The 26,790-nt window shown below is 45.8% G+C and overlaps 1 protein-coding gene across 1 annotated transcript in view; it reads right to left on the reverse strand.

The window, feature by feature from the left end:
• The window catches only part of vwf (von Willebrand factor), a 130,386-nt gene that overhangs the window by 83,995 nt on the left and 19,601 nt on the right, over positions 1–26,790 (reverse strand). Inside the window, 10 exon segments of the mRNA XM_072471681.1 lie at positions 695–841; positions 989–1,123; positions 2,012–2,150; positions 8,934–9,037; positions 9,118–9,278; positions 10,563–10,657; positions 12,081–12,321; positions 13,785–14,000; positions 23,748–23,943; positions 24,023–24,123. Coding sequence (XP_072327782.1) covers positions 695–841; positions 989–1,123; positions 2,012–2,150; positions 8,934–9,037; positions 9,118–9,278; positions 10,563–10,657; positions 12,081–12,321; positions 13,785–14,000; positions 23,748–23,943; positions 24,023–24,123 — 1,535 coding nt within the window.

The raw sequence follows: 26,790 nt of genomic DNA on the forward strand, positions 1-26,790 counted from the left end.
GTGCCAGGCAGCAATGCTGGGGTTCCAGGGGGCAATGACAGGGTACTGTCCGGCCATTTCCCTCTTGGCCTGGGTGCTGTACTTATCCATGAGCCCTTGTGGGTTCCCTTTGCTGGGTTCCCCTGTTTAAAAAACAGTTGTAAACCTCGCTGACATGATGTCACGTCAATAAGGGAGATTTCCTAATGTGGGAGGTACAATACAGCGGAGAAGTCCATGGTTTTGTTTCCCGGCTTGGGTCACTGTCTGTCCGGAGTCTGCACGTTCTCCCCATGTCTGTGTGGGTTTCATCAGGGTGCTCCAGTTTCCTCCACAAGTCCTGAAAGACGTGCTTGTTAGGTGAATTGGATATTCGGAATTCTCCCCCTGTGTACCCGAACAGATGCCGGAGTGTGGCAACTCGGGGTTTTCACAGTAACTTCATTGCGGTGTTCATGTAAGCCTACTTGTGACACTACTAAAGATTATTATTATTAATGAAATGTTAATGCATTACGCCACTGACGCAGGGGGCATGGGGGGAATCTAACCAATCTGGACATTTTCTGTATGGTTGATAGCTGTACATAGCTAACTAAACAGACAGAAATGAAAGAAGGCAAAACGGATGGCGTGGCGATGCTTTGGATGGACAGTTGGATGGGGAGGAGGGAGGAAGAAACCAGGGAAAAGTAAACAAGAAAAATCAACTCACCTTGTACTGGCCTTGAAGTTGAACAGAAATTCGAGTGGCCTTGTCCCACAGTATAGAAATCTTTTTACCCAATACAATTAAGTAGTAAAGACCAGAGCTGAATATCTGAATGTCTCCTCCATTCTTAACGGGCTTTTTGATGGTCACCTGACCAAAGATGCACAAGTTAAAACCATATGCAAAAAAGTGACATTTTAAAATGCTGTCTTATAAAGCCACTTTTAACAAATGAAGAAATAATGATTTACTAATATGGACAAACATTCCTATCTGGCATTCATTCCCATTACATACCTCTCTTCCAAACAGTTCCAACTCTCCTCCATCATAGACCACCGTGATGTCTTTTGAACATTCTTCTCCTGGCAAACCACAGCCAGTATGTTCCACCATTATGCGAAATGTCCCTTCAACTCCATGACAACTATCCTAAAGTGTATTCAAAAGATGATGAAGAAAGCAAACAAAATAGTCAAGTATATAAGCATGCTTCTTTGAGGTTTCCACAAGTATGGAAAGCTGAGTCAAAAAGGTTCTTTCGTCAGAAACAGGATTGAAGGATTAGATGTAACAGTTAAGGGTATTGTAGGAAAATAGGAAATCTAGCAAGATTTTCTGTACATAGGGATTGATTTCCTGAAGAGATTATCAGCAGGATTGTGGAATAGTAAAAGTAAAGTCTCCACTGTCTGCTTTCCCTTTTGGGAGAGAGCTGACTGTTGGTGATTTAATCTGAGGATCACCATACCTCAGGCAAGGGGCAAGGTTGAGATGGTGGGGCCTTCATGAATTACCTCAGCCGGTACGGGAATTGAACCCACTTGCTAAGTTGAATGATCAGCTATGATAATAATGAATTGTGGAGCAGACTGGAAGATCCAAATGGTCTACTCCTGCTCCTATTTCCAATGTTACTAGGGTAGGATTTTCTTCCCCCTCTGTAACATATTCTGCAGTGGCGGAGGGTGGCTCACCAGTGGCCAGTGGTGGGATCTTCAGGTCCCGCCATTGTTGGTGGGGTTTCCCACTGAATGCATCCCTTGCTGCCGCGAAACCCGTGACGGGGGTGCGTCGACGGTGGGACTGCAAGAGCTGGCCAACGTGAATGGCTAGATCATCCCGCCTGAAGTTTCTACTATGTTATACAAGAGCTCAGTTATTTGCTTTACAAAAGATAAGGACATATAGCAAACTGTACAAAGATACATTGCCAATGCATAATCTTACTGGCCAGGAGCATATGTTGGGAAATCCCCATAATTCGCCATCCATTGTGAAATGATGCAATAAAACCACATCAAGGAATGCAGGTCTTACCTGAACGAGGACATACTGACATTTGCCTGGGAATGTATACTTCAGACCATCAAATGTTATGTAGTGGGCCTCACCGATCCCGAGGCAGGTGCCATCACAGACCTTGTCAGTGCAGTGCCACTTCCGATTGAGGCATTTGCTACATAAAAAAAACAAACAGCAACGAAAATTAGCTTTGAATATCACTGAGTAGTGTCAGCTATTCAGTCCACAATCACAGTCTGCACTCAATTTTGAGCCTGGAACAAAAGGTCAGTCAGTAAATATGTTGCTAGCTCCAAAGTCAGATATCAATGAAGTTAGGTGTTGTGTCCCATCACTGCCTCAAATTATATCAAGTAATTTGACACATGCTAAACAAACGGTGACCTTCCTACCATGGCTCTATTCCACTTATCGGGGGAGATTTTAGCCGTCAGCGACAATGGCGATGTTGGCGCACAATAAGGCCAGCATCGGGAATGCGATTCTCTTCGGCGACATCATTTGTTCCAATTTTCCAGGCCGCTTGCCAGTGGCATAACGAGAATCCCCAGATAGAGAACTAATTTAAATACATTAACAACTTATTAGCAAGCCCTCCCATCGGGACTTCCCCCTCACTGAATATTCACTGAAACATCCATTTACAGCAGCTCTATGAGGATGAGAACCTGGCGACCTCACCTTCGAAAGGGATATCGAGGTGAGCGCTCAGGTCACCATCACCCTCCAGAGTGCCAATTGCAGAGGGGGCTCTGAAGAGGATGTGGGGAGCTTGCCAGGTGTAACTCGAGGCAGGGGATAGGGTTGCGGCAGTTCATCTCTGCATCTATGGGAGTGGGGTCTCTCACAGGCCTTCGTGGCCCTTCATGGCTGTGAGCTTTGAGGGGTCTGGCACATGGTCTGCAGGCATCACATCCCATGACCTCCTTGCTGGGCATTTGGCGATATCACCGCCAAGGGATTGCTCTTCTAGAGGAGCAGCTGGAAAATGGTGAAAGGAGGTGAATCCACAGGGTCAGCAACACACACACACACACACACACACCAGAGGGTATGAGATGTGTGAGAGGTCACGGCCAGTTAGTTATGGAGGACATGCTGTCAGGGAGTAATGCATGGGTGGCTGGCTGTTCAAGTTGGAAGGCTTGTTTAATCTGCACCCCATTAGAGCTTAAGGAATGAGGATGCCCTCTAAGGATGAAGTTGACTGCAAATTGCAGTTTCACATTCATCGCATCAGTCACCCCATTCAAGGGATAATAGGTGGCAGCTTCTCGTTTCCCCCATGAGGTCAGAACGCAGATCAATTGAATGCACTCAACTGCCCTCATTTCTCACCCATGTGGCCTGTTGAGGCTCTCAAGGGGCGAGCTTCATTCAGGTGGAGTTGAGTGGGGTAACTGTGGTGAAGAGGCTATTGTATGACAGGGGAGAGAGCGAGGCTCATTGGAAAGGTGCTCACATAGGTGAATGGACTTGGATGCATGTCCCAGATCCTGTGAGTGCTTTGGGCCAGAGCATTGTCAGAAATCCGCATAGCTCACTTTGATATTCTCTTCCTTTCAGTTTTTGATGTGACCTGAGGAAGGAGCAGTGCTCCAAAAGCTAGTGATTCGAAACAAACCTGTTGGACTTTAACCTGGTGTTGTAAGACTTCTTACTGTGTTTCAGTTTTTGATTTGGGAGAATCATGGAGCCAGTTGAATTGGCAATCTTTTGATTGCGATCAAGCAGGAGCAGCAACATCAATGTGCCACTTCGCTCGCCCAGGGCCAGTGCCCTGCAGAGGAGTTTGGGCCCTTTGGTCTTCCGGGAGCAGGGCTACAGATGACAGGGCCAAGGAGGAGACACTCTCAGAAAAGGGCATTCCTAAACAGGACTTCCAACCTACAAACGTCAGAGCTTCAGTGCCGGGGAAGACTGTACCTGTCCAGGAGGATGAGGCCCATGTGCCAAAGTGTGCGCTGGTCGAGCAGGTGTTTGGACAGCTCAAGATGTGGTTATGGTGCCTGGACCGATCGGGGGGAACCCTCCAATCCAACCCCCAGAGAATGGCATCATAGTGGTCTGCTGGCCTCTGCACAAGCTGGCAGTGGGTCGAGCAGCTGGACCAGGAGGAGATGGAGGAGGACCACATCGCCTCAGATGAGGAGGATGTCAAGATTGTGGCAAGGGAAAACCCGCGCAGAAGAAAGTGCTAGAGATGCCTTCACTGACTCTTGGTTTGTTGATGACCAGAACTAGGATATGAAGACCAACATCTGCCTGACATCTACTCTCTACGGTGGAGCCTGCAGGAGGTCATCATGATGGTGGCTACATTCATGGGCAGGGCACTAAAGTGATTGGCCGGACGCTGCATGAGAATGATGATGACTTGCAGTGAGGACAGAGTGATGTTCCTCTTCTCCTCTGCAAAATGTCTAACTCCTACCTGACAGAACTGAACGTGACCAACCAATAAACAAAGATATCTTGGGGCCCAGAGATGCTGAACGGTTTTGCTAAAATATCAATGAGTCCTGGAGTGCCGATATTCCCCTATAATGTCAAGGGTGGCACAGCGGCACAGTGGTTAGCACTGCTGCCTCAAAGCACCAGGGGCCTGGGTTCAATTCAGGCCTTGGGTGACTGTCCGTGTGGAGTTTGTAAATTCTCCCCATGACTGCGTGGGTTTCCCCTGGATGCTCCGGTTTCCTCCCCCAGTCCAAAGGTATGCAGGTGAAGTGGATTGGCCAGACTAAAATTGTCCCTTAGTGTCCAAACCTGTTTTCAAATCTGGTCTCTGCAATTTAATGGAAACATTGACCTATTTATCATAAATAGATTAATATTGCAATTCTATTAAAATGCCAGACATGAACATGACACGTTTGGAAAGAACACTGAGTGTGGGTGTCATTGTCATTTTTTGTTTTTTAAATTGGGAGGCTAGGTGGGGTTCTAGGGATATGGAGGGGTAGTGGGCTTCTTTCGTAGAGTTGGTGCAGATTCAATGGGCCAAATGGCCTCCCTCTTCATTGTCGGAGTTCTGTGGAATTCTGCAGTTTGAAAACCCGTTCTCTATTGCTGAGATCTTTCAGTGAAGTTCAGGTGCAGATATTCTACCAGGCAGTCTAATATCCATGCCCACACTGAATAGTGGACCAAACCGGTTTACAATATTCCAAGCATGGTCCAACTAGTGTTTTGTACTTTTAGCAAGATTTCCCTATTTTTATACTCCATTCCCTTGGAAATAAAGGCTAACATTCGGGGATGAAATTACCATTTGGGTTCAAGCTGAGAAAGTATAAAAGATTGGCCATTTGAACACATTTATATGTTAACATGGTGAGGCAACCTATCCAGCAGAAATTAGTAACAAGGCAATTTTTCAATATTGCACTCCCAGCAGGGAAGCTCATCCACTGGGAACACAAATTAGGAAGTCTGGCACACGATTATTGAAATTTTCCATCTGTAAGTACAAGAAATTATGGAAAGAGCATTTCCCATTAGTGATTTCTTAAAATCTGCCAGATAGATTATTTTATTTTCTTGACAAAGAATACAAGACTTCAAATGAAGATTTTTCCAATGTATTGTGTCTTATCAGTGTTTCTTTATTATCCTTGGGCCACATTGTTGAAATAAGCTGACAAAACAATTTCTTATATTCACTTCTTTGGAGAGAATATTTTTTGAACTCATTCTTTTGTGTCTCTGCTCGAAGGACAGATATAAAACCATGAGCAGGGCTCCATACTTTACAAGGCTTCCAATTTAAACAAAAATCTCTGCTGGAATGACATCGACACCCACACTCAGTGTTAATTCCAAATGTGTCATGTTCATGTCTGGCATTTTAATAGGATTACAGTATTAATCCATTTATGTTAAATAGTTTAATGCATCCATTAAAATGGCAGAGACCAGGGGCGGGATTCTCCGCAATCGGCGCGATGACCGCCGACCGGTGCCAAAAACGGCGCGAGTCAATCCGGCATCGCGCCGCCCCAAAGGTGTGGAATTCTCCGCATCTTGAAGGGCCGAGCCCTCACCTTGAGGGGCTAGGCCCGCGCCGGACTGATTTCCGCCCCGCCAGCTGGCGGGAAAGGCCTTTGGTGCCCCGCCAGCTGGCGCGGAAATGACTTTGCCATGCGGCGCATGCGCGGGTGCGTCAGCGGCCGCTCACGGCATCCCCGTGCATGCGCAGTGGAGGGTGTCCCTTCCGCCTCCACCATAGTGGAGACCATGGTGAAGGCGGAAGGGAAAGAGCGCCCCCACAGCACAGGCCCGCCCACGGATCGGTGGGCCCTGATCGCGGGCCAGGCTACCGTGGGGGCACCCCCTGGGGCCAGATCGCCCCGCGCCCCCCTCAGGACCCCGGAGCCCGCCCACGCCGCCTTGTCCCGCCGGTAAGAGAGGTGGTTTGATTCTCGCCGGCGGGACAGGCATTCCAGCAGCGGGACTTCGGCCCATCGCGGGCCGGAGAATCGCCGGGGGGAGGGCCCCACCAACCGGCGCGGTGCGATTCCCACCCCTGCCGAATATCCGGTGCCGGAGAATTCGGCAACCGGCAGGGGCGGGATTCACTCCAGCCCCCGGCGATTCTCCGACCCGGCGGGTGGTCGGAGAATCCTGCCCCAGATTTGAAAACACGTTTGTTAGTTAAATGTTTGAGTCCAGACAACCGCCCAAAGGTGATTCCCAGGTTCGTGTTCTGACAAGATCGGAGGAGGCCTTGCCATTTAACAACAAAATGCTGTTCACCGTCAGGTTAAAGCAGCCAGCGGTTGCTCTCAGTCAGTGGGAGGTATACATATTGAAATATGTGTTTACAGCACAGATTAAATTATAGAAGTGGTGTTGCAAGAATGATCTGATCACTAAACAAAACTCATGTGGAGATAGGACCTAATCCAGCAGACGACCCCTTAGATGGCATTAACTTTTCAGAGAGGTTTCCGTAATAAATGCATGGACGTCGTTTCAGTTACAACATTGGCGCAACCTATAGGACCCATAGAGGCGGCACGATGGCACAGTGGTTAGCACTGCTGCCTCACAGTGTCAGGGGCCCGGTTTCTTTGGGTGGCTGCCTGTGTTGAGTTTACACGTTCTCTCCATGTCTGCAGGGTTTCCTCTGGGTGATCCGGTTTCCTCCCACAGTTCAAAGATGTGCAGGTTAGGCGGGGGTTACAGGAATAGGGCAGGGGAGTGGGCCTAGGTAGGGTGGTCTTTCAGAGGGTCGGTGCAGACCCGATGGGCCGAATGGCCTCCTTGTGCTCTGTGGGGATTCTATGGATTCTATGAGGATGCATCGATTTATTGTCAATTTGAGGTTAGTTGATTATCTTATGAAAACTACACGCCAAATGCTAAATAAAGTTCAATACAATTGTCTGATCTCATTGTAGTGCAATAAACAATTCGGTGAAATATCTAAAATGAATCGTTCAAAAGTCACAAAACATTCTCGTTGATTTACAAAACATGATAATAATAGCTTATTGTCACAAGTAGGTTTCAATGAAGTTACTGTGAAAAGACCCTAGTCACCACATTCCGGTGCCTGTTCGGGGAGGCTGTACGGTACGGGAATTGAACCCACGCTGCTGGCCTTATTCTGCATTACAAGCCAGGTGTTTAGCCCACTGTGCTAAACCAGCCCAATGGTGACAGCCAAAGTGCATTAGATAGTGGCACACATTTTCCTTTACTCCTATTTGCATTAGCTCTCTGTGATATTGTTTCTGTTTATTGATGCTGTGCATTTTCCTACTAAAAAAATAATAGAACTTAATGCGTGTAGATGTGTGCATTTGTGGTCCCCTTGGTTTCAACATTGCTCCGCTTAAAAGCCTCACAATTTGAATGCATGCTCCAGGCACAGAGTCTTATCCATCAGGAGCAGCATTGAGAGCAAGTCTCAATTTTAACTCTGTCCCCCTGGCAGGACAGAAGAACAGTTAAATTGAAGGTAGTCACTTACCTTACCTTACCTGACCCTGAGGTAAAGGTAAAGTCACCATAGACCCAGATGACCATAGGCTGTATAGAGAGCTAACTGGTGGTGATTTAACCTAGGATCACCACACCTCAGGTGAGGTGTGAGAAGAAGGGGCCTTCATGAATAACCTCAGCCAGTACGGGAATTGAACTTGCGCTGCTCGCCTCACAAACCAGCTGCCTAGCCAACTGAGCTAAACTGGCCTCCTTTGACCCTGAAGCTTCCTGCTGTGACCCAATGTTAACCCAAGCAGGTGAGTGCAACACTAGTAGAGAAGCAACATTTTCCTTCCTTAATTTAGAAAATTGGGTCACAATGATGTAATCAGGACCCGACTGTACTATTAGTTGGAGATCTGAACGGAGAAGCAATGATGGATTCCCCATCAGGTCAGGCCTGTCAGATGGGTCATTGGTCAAAACAGTCCTGCAAAAGGTAAGCTGTTACATTTAACATTAGATTCCTTTGTGGGCCATGAGAGGCTGGAGTGCTCTCCCAAGCCTCCTTTATCCGAAGAAATCCATTCCTACTTTCTCCGAGTGCGTTCATATCCCACTATACCTGGTCAGCAACAGAAGTTAAGAGACCGGACCAGGAGACACACAAGCCATAGCTGTTCCTGACCTGAAGGTCAGTATTCAAGCTGGTCACCAAGGATTTATCTCGCCTTCACCCAATGTTAGTCTAGGAATATTTCCAATGGGATGATACAAGACCAAGCCCCCTCCTACTTCAGAGATGTTAACCTGACGGCTCTTCCTTACCCCTAGCTGAAAACCCAGATCCAGCTTCATGCCAGACAGGCAAGGCCAAAAAAATTAACAGCAACATGAACATGCCCAACAAAGTTTGCATCCAAAAGTTTTCTGATACCAAATTGAAACGCATTTCAGCTAGCTCCAAAAGTGTCTGTTTTAATTACAGTAAGTAAAATGTCATTACCAGGTATTGCAGTCTTGCGTGATAGATTCGCCAGGAGCATATTCCTTGCCATTGTGTAGACATGGGCACATTCGTGGAGAGATGCATGTGTTCTCAAGTTGTACCTAAATCACAGATCATACATAAGGTGTGTATTGCGAGGTAGTTGCAAAGCCTTATTTCATTGTGTGTTCAGAGTTCTCACCTTCCCAGGAGGACATATGCACCCTGATGTGCACTTAGAGCTCACACAATCCAAGTCATAGTTCTGACACGTCTGCATGCATTCAATGCCTTCTGCTGCAGCATTATCTTCTGGGCAAACAAATCTTCTCATTGGTTGGTTACAACTCACCTCTCGTTTGGCTGAAAGGAAGGCGTTTGGAATTTAGCATCAGTTGAGTGCATTTAAAAACAAAACTGAGATGGCATATATGATTTCAGTTACACAACTCGTACAGAGTGTCTGCTGTGTGGATATTTGTGGACTAAAAACCATGATGGGTTATTAATTAGGGTGTAAAAGTTATTTTTTGAAGAAATGTTGCCGGGATTAAGGACACGATTGCTCAGCTAATACATTGGCCATTCTCCTCAGAAACCTTGGTTTGAAGATCCCATGTGAATTATCAAAAATGCTTAGAATTGACACCAAAATTTGTATTTGTTCAGCGGCTGTTGGTGTTTCTGGCAACGTCGTTGATTGCCCATCCCAACTTGCCGTTGAGAAGGTGATTATGGCCTACCTTCGTGTATTGTTGCAGCACTTGTGTTGCAGGTGCACATTAGAGTTCCAAGATTTTACCCAGCAACAGCGACGGAATAGAAATATTGTTCCAAATCAGGATGTTGTGTGACTTGGAGGGTATTAATTGGATAGTAACTGAGTATTTAATTGTGTTCAGATCATAGGCATAAATTGGGGATTCACTTGTCCCCGTATAGCAGCAGATTGAAAGTGTGGTTATTGAGTTAGGATGTGCATGTTTGTACTGTGTGTCTCTGTAGATAAAAGCTTGTAAGTGTGTAAAGATTAGGCTCCAGTTCGATCCTTCCCTGTCTGGATATCTTGAACAGATGAAAGGGGTCCTTGCAGATGATGGTATTCCAATCGTCCAATTCTCCTGTGTTCTATGTGTTAGAAGTCACTGGTTTGGAAGGTGCTGGTGAAGCCTTGGTGAGTTGCTGCACCTTCTACACTGTGCAGCAGTGATGTAGGGAGTGAACGGTTAAGGTGGTGGGAGGAGTGCCAGTCAAGCAGGCTGGATGATACTGAGCTGCTCCAGTGTTGTTGGAGCTGCACTCATCCAGGCAAGTGAAGAGGATTTCATCACACACCTGACTTGTGACTTGTAGATGGTGGACAGGCTTTGGAGAGTCAAGAGGTGAGTTACTCATTGCAGGATTTCCAGCCCCTGACCCGTTGTAGGAGCCAAAGTATTTAAGCAGCCGGTCCAGTTAAATTTCTGGTCAATGGTGAACTTCAGGATGTTGACGGTGAGGGATTCAGTGATGTTTAAACATCAAGGAGAGGTAGCTAGGTTCTCTCTTTAGGTAACTCCTCCCCATTGCCTCTGCACCCCACCCTCAATCTCCACCCCTTCCCCCAACAATCCAATAATTTTGACTTTTGAATCTTTGGATTCTCACCTCTGAAACTCTCTTCTGTATCCAGGAAAATACTTGGTGTATAATGATGGGCCAATTCACTTGCACTGCAATGCATCACACCGTTTTCACAGTAGCTGTAACAGAATACAGGTAGTTGAAGCCATTCAAATTTTAAAACGAAACAACAACCAGTACAGGCATGCCATCATACCAAAGCAGTTGAGCTTTGACATAGAGTCATCCAGACTCCCTCCCTAGTTCGATATATCGTCCCAGAACTTTTCATTCCCCAGCATGACAATCCCAGGTTCTTCAATCTCTCATACTGCTTAGGAGCATAAAACTATTTATCGGTTTGGTTGTGCTTAACTGCACTGTCTCCAATGCCTGAATATCCTTACTGTTGTATGTTGAGCACTACTGGCTGTACTACTGCATTGCGCAAACACATTGGGGGAGACCTTTCTGAAAAATGGGTGGCCGACGTTGAAAACATTGTGGGGGCCTCATGGACTAGCCATATATTTCCTGTGGCTACAAGAGACGGTCAGAGGCTGTGAATTCTGCCACAACTAGCTCACCTCCGAGCTCCCCAAACCCTGTCCACCATCTACAAAGCACAAGTCGGGACTGTGATGGAATACTCTCCACTTTCCTGGATAAGTGCAGCACCAACAACACTCAAGAAACTCAACACTATCCAGGACAAAGCAGCCCCCTTGATTGGCACCCCATCCACCACCTCCAGCATTCACTCCCTCCACCCCAATGTACAGTGGTTGTGTGTATGCCATCTACAAGATGCACTGCAGTAACTCGCCAAGGCTTGTTTGACTGCAGCTTCCAAACCTATCACCTAGAAGGACAAAGGCAGTGGATGCATGGGAACACCACCACCTGAAAACTCCTCCAAGCCAAACACCTTCTGACTTGGAACTAAATCACCATTCCTTCACTGTTGCTGGGACAAAATCGCTTCTTAACAGCGCTGTGCGTGTTCCTACAGCACATGGACTGCAGCAGTTCAAGCAGGTGGCTCATCACCACCTTCTCAAGGGAAACTAGTGATGGGAAATAAATGCTGCATCCCAAAAATTAACAAATTTAAAAATATCAGGCTGGCCTTGAAATGGGTGCCCACCACTCCTAGCTAAAGCAGGTAGGAGATTGTTAAAATATGCAAATCTAGTCACCACATCTTTAGAAAGGCTATGTTTACAACTACCAAGGAGGAAAGTATGTGTGGTGTATGCCAGTTCCATCTGTGGTGTACCCCCACACAGCTGTCAATGAAGGCTAATGCTAAAGTGGTTCAGACCTTCCGAGTGTCACGTATGATACGGTTCCTACTCTGCACCCTTCCTGATGATCATCATCACTACCAGGAACTTGTGCTGTGCCCATCCACCTGTACATCTGAACTATCGAAAATTGCATGTGTCCCAATATGTTGCCAAGTACAGCGGTGATGGAACGATGTTTGAAGTTCCAGTAAATATTGCTATCATTTTGGGTTGGTTAAAAGAATTTGACAGCTATCCATTCCATTTGGCTTACCACATGGTGAAATCAAATGCTATGGCCTCATGTGGCTTGTAGATTTCATCATTAAAATAGCAGGGGCATTCTGATCTGGGCACGCATTGACCATCTCCATTGGCATAATGATTGGGGGGGCAGTAGCATCCTTCGAGACAAAATTCAGTGCAATCCGAGTCTGGATTAGAGAGTGATCTGCAGGTCTGGTTACAAGGGGTGCCACACTGTTCATAAATCTGATCTTCAGGACAAGTCATTTCTGTCAAAACAAAGTTTTGATAAAGAAAGAAAAAGGCAAGTATATTTATGCAGCATACTTATCGCAAACTATTCCTCACAAATTATTGAATCACAGTCATGGTTATTCCTTAGGCAAATACAGCGTCCAAAATTACATTCAACATGGTCTCACATATATCGATGATTTGAAAGATTGGTTCGGTTTTTTTGACACAAAAGCAAAATACTGCAGATGCTGGGATTCTGAAATAAAACAGAAAGTGCGAGAAATATTCAGCAGGTCAGGCAGAATCCGTAGGGAGAGAAACAGGGTTCATGGGTTGGATTTCATGCCCATGCCAAGTGCGTTTGCAGTGATGATGATGGGGCGTGGGGGTGGTGCATGTCAAAAACAAGGGGTGCCCAGCCCACCACATTTACACTGACCTCTGAGCTGTGCCTCTTAATACAACACGTGGGTGAGCGTCAGTACTCAGAGCTCGCCCACCATCTTTAAATAAAGAATTAAAGGTCATTTGATAAAGCAAATTACTGCGGTTGCTGGAATCTGAAAAAACCCAGGAAATACTGGACAATCTCAGCAGGTCCGAACGCATCTGTGGAGAGAAAAGGGAGCTAACCTTTCGAGTCTGGATGACAACTTTGACAGAGTCATCCAGACTCCAAACATTAGCTCCCTTTTCTCTCTGCAGGAGTAGACAGGCCATTTTTTGAGGAAAAGTTGAAAAAAAGTGGAAAAGAAAAGAAACAAGTCATTAGGGGGATGTACCGTGTGTGCCTCAGGGGGAATCCCCTCCCCCACCTCTAAAGGCAACTGCCCCAAAACCCGGTCTCCACACTCCTCTCTGGGCTTTCAGATCCCTCCCCACCCTGAAAGTCCAGGACTTTGCAGTGCCAGCAGTGCTCATGACTGAGCTCTCAGGCTGCCATGGCTGCTAGTGATGGCAGCCAATCTGATTGGCCGGCAGCTCTCAATGAGGGGCAGAAGTCCCAGAGTGAGTTTGTTCAGCTCGCAGTGCATTGCAGCTGCGGGGTGGGTTTCTTTCAAGTGCTTGGACTTCCCTTCCGGAGGCGGGTTATGGATGAAGGGGGGGGGGGGGGGGGGGTAGGGGTGGCCAAGCAGTCCATCCCACCCTCTCTCCAGTCATAAAATCCAGTCACATATTTCAGATCGCTGAACTCGGTGAAAGGTCATTGACTGAAATGTTAACTCTGATTTTCTCTCCACAGGTGCAATCGGGCCTGCTGAGTATTTTGATCAATTTCTGTTTCTTTTTCTAGTTTTGACGGTGTTGATTAGGGGTTGAATTTTGACCAGGGCACCTGGAATATTCTCTCTTCTCCACAGGACCTTATAGCTGCTACCTGAACGGGCAAGCAACCAGGGTCTGTGCCAATGTAGTGCTCCATTCACTCAACTGTGAGTTAACCTTTGATTCTTCACTGTAAAAAAAAGCAAAAGCAAGAGCAAAAATCACTTACCACAGAAATGTGACGACCTCCAGTTAATAAGCACCCCTTTCTTGGCACACATTGCAGCATAACTGGCAACAGCTGAACATAGGCATTCATTGCCATTTGAACAGGCACACACATCATAGTGACAGATCTTGAGGAATGGCGCAGGATTCACTTCATAGTGGCAAGGCTCAAACTCATTTAGCAGAAGAACAGAGCAAACTTCCTCAGCATATGTCGCTGAAACACAAATGTTACACCGTTGTGACAATTCCCCAGAAGGCTTGTTTCTAAAACAGCAACTCCAAAACAGGGTTGGGGCCAATTTTAACATAACTCCAAATGGGAAACTAGCAGGATCAGGTGGGGTTGCTGGTAGCACACGCTCCCCACTATTGCATTTCACTCAATTAATTGGAAAATGTGTAAAGCCAATTTTGTACCTGATCTCATTAGTTTCCTATCTGGGAGTTAGCTTAAAAATATCCCAATTATAAATGGAGAGTGGGGGTGGGTGAAGTAGATGGTGGAGATGTGATTATGATATATTTTTTTTTAAAGACATAAATCATACAAATTACTTCAAACAATGAAATGAATGTTGTGCTTTGGACTTCAAGGGTTTTCTCTGAAGACTATGCATTTTTAGAGAAAATTTCTCCTTTAGTTGCAGTCGGGAAACAATTCTCACTCATGCACATATATCAGTGACTAATGGTAAATATTAAGTGTTCAATACCATTCAAAGGATAAACTGGAAATTTTAGACTTTTATTTAACATTAGAAATGCATACAACGATAAACCTGATTCCATCTTGGAACATCTGGTTGCCACTACTTTCATAATGCTAAGCATGACTGGATTCCTTACTTTACTTGGAGCAAGATTAACAAGTGCCTGATCGATGTTGCGTAGCCCCAAAACAGCACAGCTCGCATTTATAAACATTTCTCACCCAACTTCAGGAATGTGTGTAAAGACTCCAGGGAGCATCATCTAATCTGAATTCTTTACCTACATTATACAAAACATGTTCAACAGGGACTTCTTGTATTGACTAATATCACACAGTGTGAGGTTACTCCATCACATAATTTCCCTTTCAGCATACTGTGGAAGGATTCAATGGCTGAAGGCCACAGATATCCTTATTTCTAGTCCTGTCCACCATGGGATTGGAAATTTGCGCCAGAAGTCAATGGACCTTCTGGCGATGTGTCAAATTTTCCATTCCACCTGTGACAATTCCCATGGTAGGTGGGACGGGAAAATCCTGGCCTATGAAATCAGAATGAATCCATGAAGCCTGCAGGAAACCAAGGTTTATGCAGACATTGTAAGATTTGTTTACACGCTATACTTGATGAATGAGCTGTTTGGCTAAAGCCTTCTTTGAATATTCCATAAGGATGAAATACAATTGTAATTATTTATAGCCCGATATTTAGAAAATACCTGAATCACAGGAAACACTAACAATAAAAGAACAATTGCCTTATTTATCCATTCTAATGTTAATTCTCCATCGGTCATGTGCTTGTAAGTTTGAGGGATAGAATTTATACTCTTCAAAGTCAAAGATACCAGTGTGGGAACTTTTCCAATTGGTCACTCAGTATCAGGCATCCCCAAGCCAGATGCAGCATTACCAACTACACAGCAAAGCTCACTTTACTCTGATCCAAATTGGTATCTTGGCTCAAGCTTAAGCCCAGTGTGAATGTTTCCATTGCCTTCACCAGAATTCCTTACTGCCCTGAATGAGGTAAATAATTGTGGTTCAATTAATGTCAAACCATGCCCAATGAAAACTAGCTTAGGATTGCGCAAATTCATTTCATGAAGAAAATTTACATTGGAGAAAGAGTGCCTGGGTCAGATTTGAACCCAAATCCCAGAAATGGAAGGGCACTGTACCACTTACTATCCCCTCCATTTTGGTTAATAATTAACAAAAATTCTTCACCCACCATGAACTGGTTAAAAGACTCTGGTTATGGTTAATATAGATGCTGCAGGCCAAGGGTGAAAAAAGTTTTGGAGTTCAGTCATGAGGGTTATAGCTTGTGTTACCACCACCAATCTGTTTCTGTGTCGTGATCACGGCAGTTGTTGGGTTTTTGCCATTTAGCTTCATAGTATTTGACAGACAAATAATAGATAATGGCTTCTTAGGTGATGAAACAATGGAGTAAACTTTTTGTCTTCATCCCATGGACAGCAATCTGGCAGAGTGGATAGTCACCTCTTTATAGAACTGGTCAGATTAACAATCCATGGTTTTCAATTAGGTTCTATCACAGCCCATAAAGACAAAAACTTATCCCAATATATCTGGGGCTGCATTCAATTATTCAGCATGCAGCAGCGGTGTAGGTCCTGAGAGACATGCTGTTACATAGGAACAGGAGTGGGCCATTCACTTGCTGGAGCTTGTTCTGCCATTCAGTTGGGTCATGGTTGGTCAGCATTTAACTTCCATCATAGTGTTTGCGTATAGTTTCAATAAGAATAAAAGTAATCTTTATTGTCACAAGTAGGCTTACATTAACACTGCAATGAAGTTACTGTTGAAAGACCCTAGTCGCCACACTCCGGCGTCTGTTCGGGTACACTGAGGGAGAACTCAGAATGTCCAATTCACCTAACAAACATGTCGTTCGGGACTTGTGGGAGGAAACCAGAGCACCCGGAGGAAATCCACACAGACACAGGGAGAATGTGCAGACTCCACACAGACAGTGACCCAAGCCGGGAATTGAACCTGGGCCCTGGCGCTGTGAAGCAACAGTGGTAACCACTGTGCTACAGTTCTATCACTTTGCTGATGATTGAGAATAGATGGATTGGCTAATTGGCCCAATTAGATTTGTCCCACTTTTTGAAAACACGATATAGCTGGGCAATTTTCCATTTTGTTGGATAGATGGCAGCTCTGTAGCTGTTCTGGAATAATCCATCTAGGAGGTATCGCCTCTGGAGCACTGATCTTAAACATTACACTGGAATTTTGTAAGGGTCCGACAGTTTCTTGATATAATACAAAATGAATTGACTTGGCTGAAGAGAAGCATCTGTGATTTTGGACACTTTGTTAGGAGGTGAAGAATGTCAGTCCATTTGCCCCTTCTGGCTGAAGATTGTTCAGAATGCTTCACCCTTCTCTTTTGCTGGTGATTAAGCTTCATCATTACTGGGAATTGGATGTTCTTGAAATCTCCCTTTCTAGTTAGTCACTTAATTGTCTGCTACTATTTATGACTGGATCTGGCAGGCCTGGAGACGTTTCTACTGATCCATGAATCGTGAGTTCCCATGTCTCTTTCTATAGCATGTTGCTTATACTCTTTCATATGTAAGCTGACCAGGTTATGTTTCAGTTTTAAATATGCCTGGTGCTGCTCTCAGAATGCTCTTCCACACTGCATCCAGGATTTCCAGCATCCGCAGCATTTTGCCTTTATTTCAGCAGTTTTCTGACGTGTTGGTTGTGGGGAATATACTGGACTATTAGATACAGGGTCATGGTGAAATGCAATTCTACTGTTGATGATGTTCAATAGCACCATGTGGATGATCAATTTGGAGATGTATATAATCTATCCCATTCAACATGGTCATAGAGTGGCACATGCATGATGGAGAATGTCCTCATTGGATTTGTTCTTTTACAATAACTTTGCAATAGATCGTCACAATTCTGGAAATTTGGCTTATTCAGGCTTTCACCGGTGGTGCAGTGGGTTAGCACTGCTATCTCACGGTGCCGAGGTCCCAGGTTCGACCCCGGCTCTGGGTCACTGTCTGTGTGGCGTTTGCACATTCTCCCCGTATTTGCGTGGGTTTCGCCCCTGTGAGAAACACCGCTCACTTAATAAACACACCCCCACAACGCATAAAGATGTGCAGGGTAGATGGATTGGCCATGCTAAATTGGCCCTTAATTGGAAAAAATGAATTGGGTATTCTAAATTTTTTTTTTAAATTCAGGCTTTCACTTGACTTGTCAGTGGGGCTGCTCTGCCAACTTTGTATCGAGTTCCCATGTGTTAAATGAAGAAGATATTGCTGGGTCAACAGGGTTTCATCATATCCTAATTAAATGCTTAGATCAAAACAGCGTGGTTCATCTTGATTCTTCTCTTCCTATTCTTTGCAGAGGTTTGATGCAACAGAATGGCTTGCTTGGACTATCAGAGGGCAGTTATGACTCAACCACATTGCTGTGGAACTGTGATCAAGCATAGGCCGGACCAGGTTTTTTCTTTGATTGGGTTGTTAAGGCAATTCAACAGTTTCAGGGTCAATTTTCTAATAATGCGGCCTAGAATTAAAGGTCAACCTATTTTTGGGAAACTGAACTGCAGATCGTTAACTGCCCACACTCAACATGGAAAGTCTGTCAATCCCCAGACCTTTGTGTCAGGAAAGAGTTAATTTCCCCAGTGTTTAATTATAATTGGAGCTTTAATTGTTTAATAGACGACACTTATTGTTTGATAGACTGCACATAAAGGGAATATAGGTGGCACTGGGGTGTAGGAGGAGAAGCGATTGTGGAACATAATAAAATTGGAGTTGAAGAAGTCAAGACTTGCTTTCTAGTTCTTATTACAGATTTACCACCGGAGCTTAACAGTGGTAGCAGAGGATGGTGCCTGCTGGTAATTAAAAAGGATAGCAACTACGATTTCTTCAGACGAAAGACGATGGGCGGGATTCTCCAATCCCGCGGTAGAGTGTCCACTACGTCGTAAACGGCGTCGCGTTTTATGACGGCGTGAATGGGCCACTCCCACGACAAATTTTGGCCCCTCCAGGGGGCCAGCACGGTGCTGGAGCGGTTCTCGCCGCTCCAGCTGCAGATCCTGGCGTGAACTGCCGCCGCGGGATCCGCGCAGGGGCAGTTGCGCCGGCGCCAACGAGGACTTGCGCAGTGGCACCGGTGCCAATGCGCGCATGCGCCGTGGCCTCCTTCAACGCACCGGCCCCGACGTGGAGAATCACGTGCCAGCGTCGGGGTGGCGTGACGCAATTTGCGCAGCCCGCCGGCGATTCTGTGGCCCGGCGCGGGGTCGGAGAATCCTGCCCCATTTTCTCAATTTTAACCTAAATGAGTGATTTAAAACAAATGGCTGAGTTAATTGTTGAGGAATGACTACCCACCATTGTTTGATGGTGTGAACCCCATGACCATTGGAAGTTATCATGTGGACATGGGCTATGTCCTTTCCCAAGAAAGAAAAAGGAATTGCCTTGGCACTTTTGCTACCATGCAAAATAAGATGCAAGGTATCCTTGGAATTGGATTTGGATCAGTTGGACTCAGATGAAGATTTTGATACATTATTAGCTTAAATGGATAAAATTTACCAAAAGGATGATTTATTAAATTCTTATGAGGTCTGGTCAGATTTTGACAGATTTAGAAAGTCAGTGAATATCTTCGTAGAAGACTATATAATGGAATTCAGCAGTCCAAAAATTAGGCTGCAAATAAATTCCATCCAGAAATCCCCCAATCAATAAAGGCGTTTAAATTATTGGAGTGTGCTAAAGTTAGAAATGTGGATAGCCTTCTGGTTTTGATGATGGTTAATTTTGCAGAAAGAAACACCCTGTTAGAACAAATGTCAGAGGCTATAAAAAGGTTCCTGGGCAAATATTCCTTCTAAGCAGCATTCATGACGCAACTGGGTCGATTGGCGATAAGACAGACTATGGAAGACACTGACTATGGAAGGCTTTTGTGAGGGTCCTTCTTGTTTATTCTCTTCTTTCTCCCTTTCTTTTATTTTTATCATTACATTTTTGATTCATGGATGATTTATGGACAGGTGTTTATAAGGCAGCCTGCCATTTTAATTCAAGCAGAAGGAAGCAGCAGCTGTGACTTTAATTCAAATGAAAGGAACCAGGAGGCTGTGCTGATTTTGAATTGTGGACCTGCACCAATGACAGAGATTGGCTGGGACTCAGTTTGGTCTATTTGGCTGGTAGCCCATGAATTGGCCCAAAAAGCTGTGTTCTGCCTGGTAACAGGTGGTGATTGGATATCACAATGGAATGCTTTTTTTCAGAGCCACGAGGTTCCAGTTTGGTTTTACTTTTGATTCTGGCAGAAGAGGTAAAATATTCAGCTAAAAGCTCTCAGAAAACTGTTGCCAATCCTTTCCAAAGAAGATCCAGGTATCTCTCTCTCTTTCCACTAAGCCTTTCGGTGTTAGATTTCTGAAAACCGAGCCTAAAGGCCGGCTATGACCGGAGCAGAAAAGTCTGATGAAACAGGAACTCTGTCTCGCCAGGAAAATTGTGAGCACAGGCTGCAAAACAAGGGCTGTGATTTACAAGCTTACTGTGGAGGAAGCCTGACTCTTTGAATCACTTGCCAGGAGATATGACATTCATTTGGGTATAAGGTAACAGGCAGAACTTTCTGATCCACATTCGGGCGGTTGTATCAATTGTAAGATTTTGAGAATTCTACTAATTTTTAGAATCTGTAATATCTATGGATTTTATTCTGAAACCACAATTTAAAATTAATTAGTTGGGCAATTAACATTCAAGTATTTTGGGAAAGGGGGCAGCACGGTGGCGCAGTGGATAGCATTGCTGCCTCACGGCGCCGAGGTCCCAGGTTCGACCCCGGCTCCTGGTCACTGTCCGTGTGGAGTTTGCACATTCTCTCCGTATCTGCGTGGGTTTCACCCCCACAGCACAAAGATGTGCAGGGTAGGTAGATTGGTTACATTAAATTGCCCCTTAATTGTAAAAATGAATTCGGTGCTCTAAATTTATTTTTAAAGTAATTTGGGAAACAGTAAATCAGGGGGGCGATTCTCCAATATGGAGCCCAAGTGTTCGCGCCATCGTGAACGCGTTTCACGACGGCGCGAACCGGGCCCAGGTACGGCTGATTCTGGCCCTCACAGGGGGCCAGCACGGCACTGGAGCGGTTCACGCTGCTCCAGCCTCCTTTCGTGGCGCCAAATGGGCGCCGCGCCAACCCATGCAAGCGCAGTTGGGCCGCGCCAACCTGCGCATGCACGGGGGACTTCTTTAGTGCATCGCCCCCAACTCAACATGGAGTCGGTGTTCAGGAGCCGGCCATGCAAGAAAGTAGGCCCGGGGGGGGAGAGGCCAGCCCGTCGATCGGTGTGCCCCGATCGCGGGGCAGACCCCATCGGAGGCCCCACCCGGTGAAGGAGCCTCCCCTCCCGCCCCCCACATGCCACCCCCCGACCGTTCACGCAGAGTTCCCGCCGGCAGCGACCAAGGGTGAATGGCGCCAGTGGGACTCTGTCATATCGGCGCGGTCGCTCGGCCCAACCGGGCCAGAGAATCGGCGACCCCGCCGATTCCAGCAGCCCGTGGCCAGTGCCGCGCCAAACGCGCCGGCAGAAATGGCGGCGATTCTCCGCACCTCGGAGAATCGCGCGCCGGCATTGGGGCATCGTGGCGTGGTTCTGGCGATTCTCCGGCCCGGCGCTCGGAGAATCGCCCCCCAGATGTTTGTGAAGAAACAAACTTGTTTTATTGTGTTATGATGGAGCTCATTTGAGTTGAGCTGAAGCTATCTTAATGGCCAAAATGTGATTGGGTGAATGTTTTAAAATCAGTTTGAAGGAATGGCTAAAACAATGTTAACTTAGGGTGACATCTTGGGCGAAATTCTCCATCCCGCCGCGCCACATTTCTGCCCCGACCCGCCGGTGGGATGCTCCGTTACACCGGCCGGTCAATGGGGTTTCCCATTGTGGGGCAGCCCCACGCCGTCGGGAAACCCCCGGGCGCCGGCAAAACGGAGACTCCCGCCGGCGGAGAATGACGCCCCATATATTAAATAAACCATGCATTACCTTAATGCATCTATTTAGAGACAAAAACTTTATTCTCTGATATTATGATAATAAGTGGTCTGAACTGTTGATTTTAATACCTTTCGTGTGGGCTTGGGTTAAGGTATATTGACAAGAGAATGTGACTATTTATGGGTTCTCTGAATCAGGAAGGAAATGTGCATTTGTTTGTGATGGAATGTAAACTTCTGGACTTAATGACCCATAAAGCAGGGGTGATATGAGATTAATTGCATCCTATAGCTAATAGGAGGATTGAATTTGGACCATCTCCATAAAAGGAAGGAGGAATGGGAGACTGAGGGATAGAAGTTGAGAAATTGTAATTTTCATTGGTACAGTGCTATCATGGCTTCTGGGGTATGAATCCTCTAGACACAGTTGAATATCACTTCAAAGACAAAGAAGAAGGCCATGTGGTGTGGTAAATGCATGGCACAGTGCAGCTGTGATCGTGTATATCTTGTGCATGATTGTCCCATGTGCTAAATCACCAAATTCAGCTACATTGCAGCAGTAAAGCACCCAGCTGGGATGGATGTGTTTTGTGGTGATGGGGGAAACATGGGAGGGGAGGAGGTGGGGGGGGGGGGGAGGGAATTGGAACAAAAGTTATTTCAGAATGTGCTTGTGAACATTGTGTGGAGACCTAGAAGCAGGTGACCTGTCTGCCTTTTGTTGTGTCAGCAAGGAAGGCAGTGAAACAGTGAATACTGCCCTTCACTACCTGTAATAGTCAGAGTTTATTTCTTGACCCTCCAAAGAGAGCTCTTGTTTACTGATTCTAATGTTACCTCTTTTTGAATTAAATGTCCGTCTGGTGGAAAGGACGTTATGATCATGATGTTAAACCCACAGCAGTATCTGATTCTATCAACTCTACTTATTTATCCACATTTAAATTGACAGACACTGCCCATGAAATTATAATGCAAGGCCATTATGCTGCACTGCAACTATATTTAACATAAAAGATAGTTGATGCTTTGTTTACATGTCCAAGGCATCCAATAGTCCAACTATCAGTAGCAACAGAGGCTACAGCTTGATCATTACTGGAATTTTAGTATACTTCGTAAATGCTAACAAGAGTATTATTTTTAATATTATGAACTGCACAATGATTAATGAGGTAAAACTTTCATATGAGGGGGAAAAAAGTGGATTGGATACCCACATCTGAATAATAAGGACTGGGGACACAAATTGTTGTGATTAAAATCTGCAATTTCTAACTCCTTTTCCCTTTGCTGGGTCATTGTGACAGCATAGTCATTATTTCCACAGCACTTGTTTCAGTAAACCATGTGACTGTGTTTACATATTTCTTCAGATATTTGCCAATTGGCTGAGCTCCCATCTGGCAGCGGACAAGGGGACTGATACTTGACTGAACATCTCCCTTTTAAAGTAAATTTTTCTGACCGCTTGTTCTTCTTAGAGAGAAGAGATAATCTGTTGCAGCAACACCTTGGAGTGCTTTATTTGTAATCTTGGAACAAATAAAACTGAAGGAAAACCCAATTTTAACAGCTGCGCCTTGCTGGAAACTCCCCTCCATTGAAAATGAAGGAACCTTCAATATCCCAATAGATGCCAAGGGCTAACAGCTTTGGAAATGCCACAATTATTTGGACATGCTTCAAGTAGTACGGATACTGTGACAACCAAAATGAAGGCTTGTAATTTTCTTCTCTGATTTTCCACACAATAAAATGTCAAACTGCATGATTTTCCATTTGAAGTATGCTAAATATATAATCTAAGGGTAGAGCCAGTGTCCTGAGCAAGAAGCCACATTTGAAGAGAGCGCAGAATAGAGGTCAAGGTGTAACATGGCAACAGCAATTCCCTTCAAGTGTGGATCCCCACTGAAGACACTGAATTCTTTCTTTCGATTGGTTTCATATCCCGTATCAGCCTCCCCGAACAGGCACCGGAATGTGGCGACTAGGGGCTTTTCACAGTAACTTCATTTTGAAGCCTACTTGTGACAATAAGCGATTTTCATTTCATTTAATTTTATATCCATAGCTTTCATTCTGCGCTAAGCCAAAATAGCACAGGGAATATTTAAATAGCCATGTTAAATTAATCTTTCAAAATGTACTGAAACCCAGTACCTCTCTTGGGATTTAAATTGCACGGGTCAGCATGTATCTGCTTCAGATCAGCACAGCCTCCATTGACCTTCCAGGAGTTCCCAAAGTTGATCATCTCCGTTTCAACAAGTCCGGAAGATGTGAGGAAGTCGTCACCTTGGTTTCCATTGTAATTCCCACACAAGCCGCAGGTTGTACCCATGTATATGACTCCCAGCTAAAGAAACAAGGAGACAGTTAATTCTGTGACAGAGCAATGCGGAATCGAAGATACATCTGCAGGCTTCAGGGTGTACCTTCAAATAAACCTTTCCAAAGCCATCCCAGTCAAACTGAAAATCTTCATCATAGGTCACCCGAATGGATGACAGGACAGTGTGCTGAATACGGAGGGCACCTATAAGAAACATATGGAAATCAGAATGAATGTAATTAGATGAGCAACAACGTAATTCTAAATAAAAGCATTGTGGAGAAACAATTTTCTTCCTGTCTCTTTACATTAGTCTTATAGACATAGAAATTTCACAAGATCTTTCATCCCTTTTTGTTCCCGTACTTGAGTTAGCTTTGTCAAATGGAGTTAACTATTTCATTTCATCGTGGGCAGCACGGTAGCATTGTGGATAGCACAATTGCTTCACAGCTCCAGGGTCCCAGATTCAATTCCGGCTTGGGTCACTGTCTGTGCGGAGTCTGCACATCCTCCCCGTGTGTGCGTGGGTTTCCTCTGGGTGCTCCGGTTTCCTCCCACAGTCCAAAGATGTGCAGATTAGGTGGATTGGCCACGATAAATTGCCCTTAGTGTCCAAAATTGCCCTTAGTGTTGTGTGGGGTTTACTGGGTTATGGGGATAGGGTGGAGGTGTTGACCTTGGGTAGGGTGCTCTTTCCAAGAGCTGGTGCAGACTCGATGGGCCGAATGGCCTCCTTTTGCACTGTAAATTCTATGACAAATTCTATGATTTCCTCGTTGTGCTTCATATTTTCGTGCTCATCAAGTTGATCGAAGTTATGGCAGGGAAAAAGAGTTCTTCCCCTTCCGCATACCTCATGTCAGGATCAAGTCCTTCCAGGTTAAGCAATTCTAGCCAACATGCAAACATACAAATAATGGCAGACAGCAAACAATTGTACGATCCATTCAATCTCTCCCATACAATTATAAATACTTTGTGCATCAATTTCCAACAATAGCCATCTTTGACTTCGAGATTTCTAATTAATATGTAGTTAGGGATAATTTAGTGGTTCAAGTTCATACTCATAAGGGCCTGAATAGAGACTGTCCAAATTTATTCCAAAAGACATGCATATAGTCAGCAGATGGCCGAGACTTAACACATCATTCTGAACTGGATAAACTCACATTCATATCAAATAATCAAACAAAAGATCTCGGCTCTTTCCATTATTGGCTAAAAAGTTAATCCCTCACCTGTACCTAGGAACAGAGAAATGGAATGGGCCAGTCAGCCTAATGAGCCTGTTCAGCCAGCCACTTAGATCATGGCTAACTCCATCAATCCGACAACAAAATCAGCTGCTGCCTAACAATCTTCTTTTTCGTAAAACGGGAGAAATGGAAATCTTTCTTCAGCAGTATCAAAATTGAGAAATCACGGCTGTGCAGTTGTGAGCATATTTGTTTATAGCAATGCAAAGGTGCCAGCAAATCACACTCAGAAAGGTGAACGTGCTCACTAGCCATTTGGCCTATAAATATTGCAATATTTGATAAACTCAATGAGACTTCACAATTTTAAGAGCAAAACTGGCATTTAACAATCAGGAAGAATTATAGAAGGAATCACAGAATCCCAACAGAGCAGAAGGAGGCCATTCGGCCCATCGAGTCTGCATCCACCCTCCAAAAAAGCACTCTACCAAGGTCCACACCCCCAACCCTATCCTAACAAACACAAACCTGGACACTAAGGGGCAATTTATCATGGCCTATCCACTAACCTGCACATGTTTGGACTATGGGAGGCACCTGGAGGAAACCCACGCAGACACGGGGAGAACATGCAAACTCCACACATACAAGGGTGTAATTTAATCCGGGTCCCTGGTGCTGTGAGGCAACTGTGCTAACCACTCTGCCACCATACTTTCCAGGAAAAGTGGCAACGCCAAGGATATTATGAAATTCACTCCATTTGATAGAAATTGTGATCAATTCTGTTCTAGCATTCTGGCAGCTCTATGAGACAACATTCTATGCTCAATGGGCTGTTCCCAGGTTCTCACAGCGAGATAAATATCATCTGCAGATGGAGGGCCATCAACTTGGTGAAAGACATTCTTTGGCCTGCCTGAAGCTGGCTGATCCTCCAGTGCAAAGCGATGTCCTCAATTGAGTGTTGCGGACTGGCACATTCCAAGGTCCAGGGCTATGTGCTGAGGGACATACTAAAGCTTGGGGTAGCTTCCACAAAGCCGCAATAGGGAAAGGTCACTGTTGACCTTTCAGCCATAGTACATCGAAGGGCTGTAAACCATGGCCGGGATTCTCCGAACCGGCGCGAGAATCGCGCCACACCGCCCTGACGGCAGCCCGCCGATTCTCTGGCGCCAATTCCCGGGCGCCCGCGGGATCGCCGCCGCGCCAGTCGGGGGCCGTTGAAAGTGCCCCCCCAGCGATTCTCCGGGCCTTGACGGGCGAAGTGCCAGCCACGTTTGGCCGAGTCCTGCCAGCGTGGGTTACGTATAGTCTTGTTGGGGGGGGGGGGGGGGGGGTCTGACCCCGGGGGCCCTCCACGGTGGCCTGACCCACGATCAGGGCCTACCGATCGGCGAGCGGACTAGTTCCGTGGGGAGCCTATGTTACTCCACGCTGGGCCCCAGTAGGGCTCCGCCATATTGCCGTGGGGCGCATGCACGGACTCGCGCAGGCCACGGCGCACATGCACGGACTCCCACCGGCTGAGGCGCACATGCACGGACTCGCGGCGGCCGTGGAGTGCATGCGCGGACTCACGTCGGCTGTGGCATGCCGGAGCTGCGGACACTGCTCCGACACCGTACTAGCCCCCTAGGAAGGGGTGGATACCTGTCACTTG

Source organism: Scyliorhinus torazame, chromosome 13 (genome assembly GCF_047496885.1).
Source record: "Scyliorhinus torazame isolate Kashiwa2021f chromosome 13, sScyTor2.1, whole genome shotgun sequence".
Lineage (NCBI taxonomy): Eukaryota > Metazoa > Chordata > Chondrichthyes > Carcharhiniformes > Scyliorhinidae > Scyliorhinus > Scyliorhinus torazame.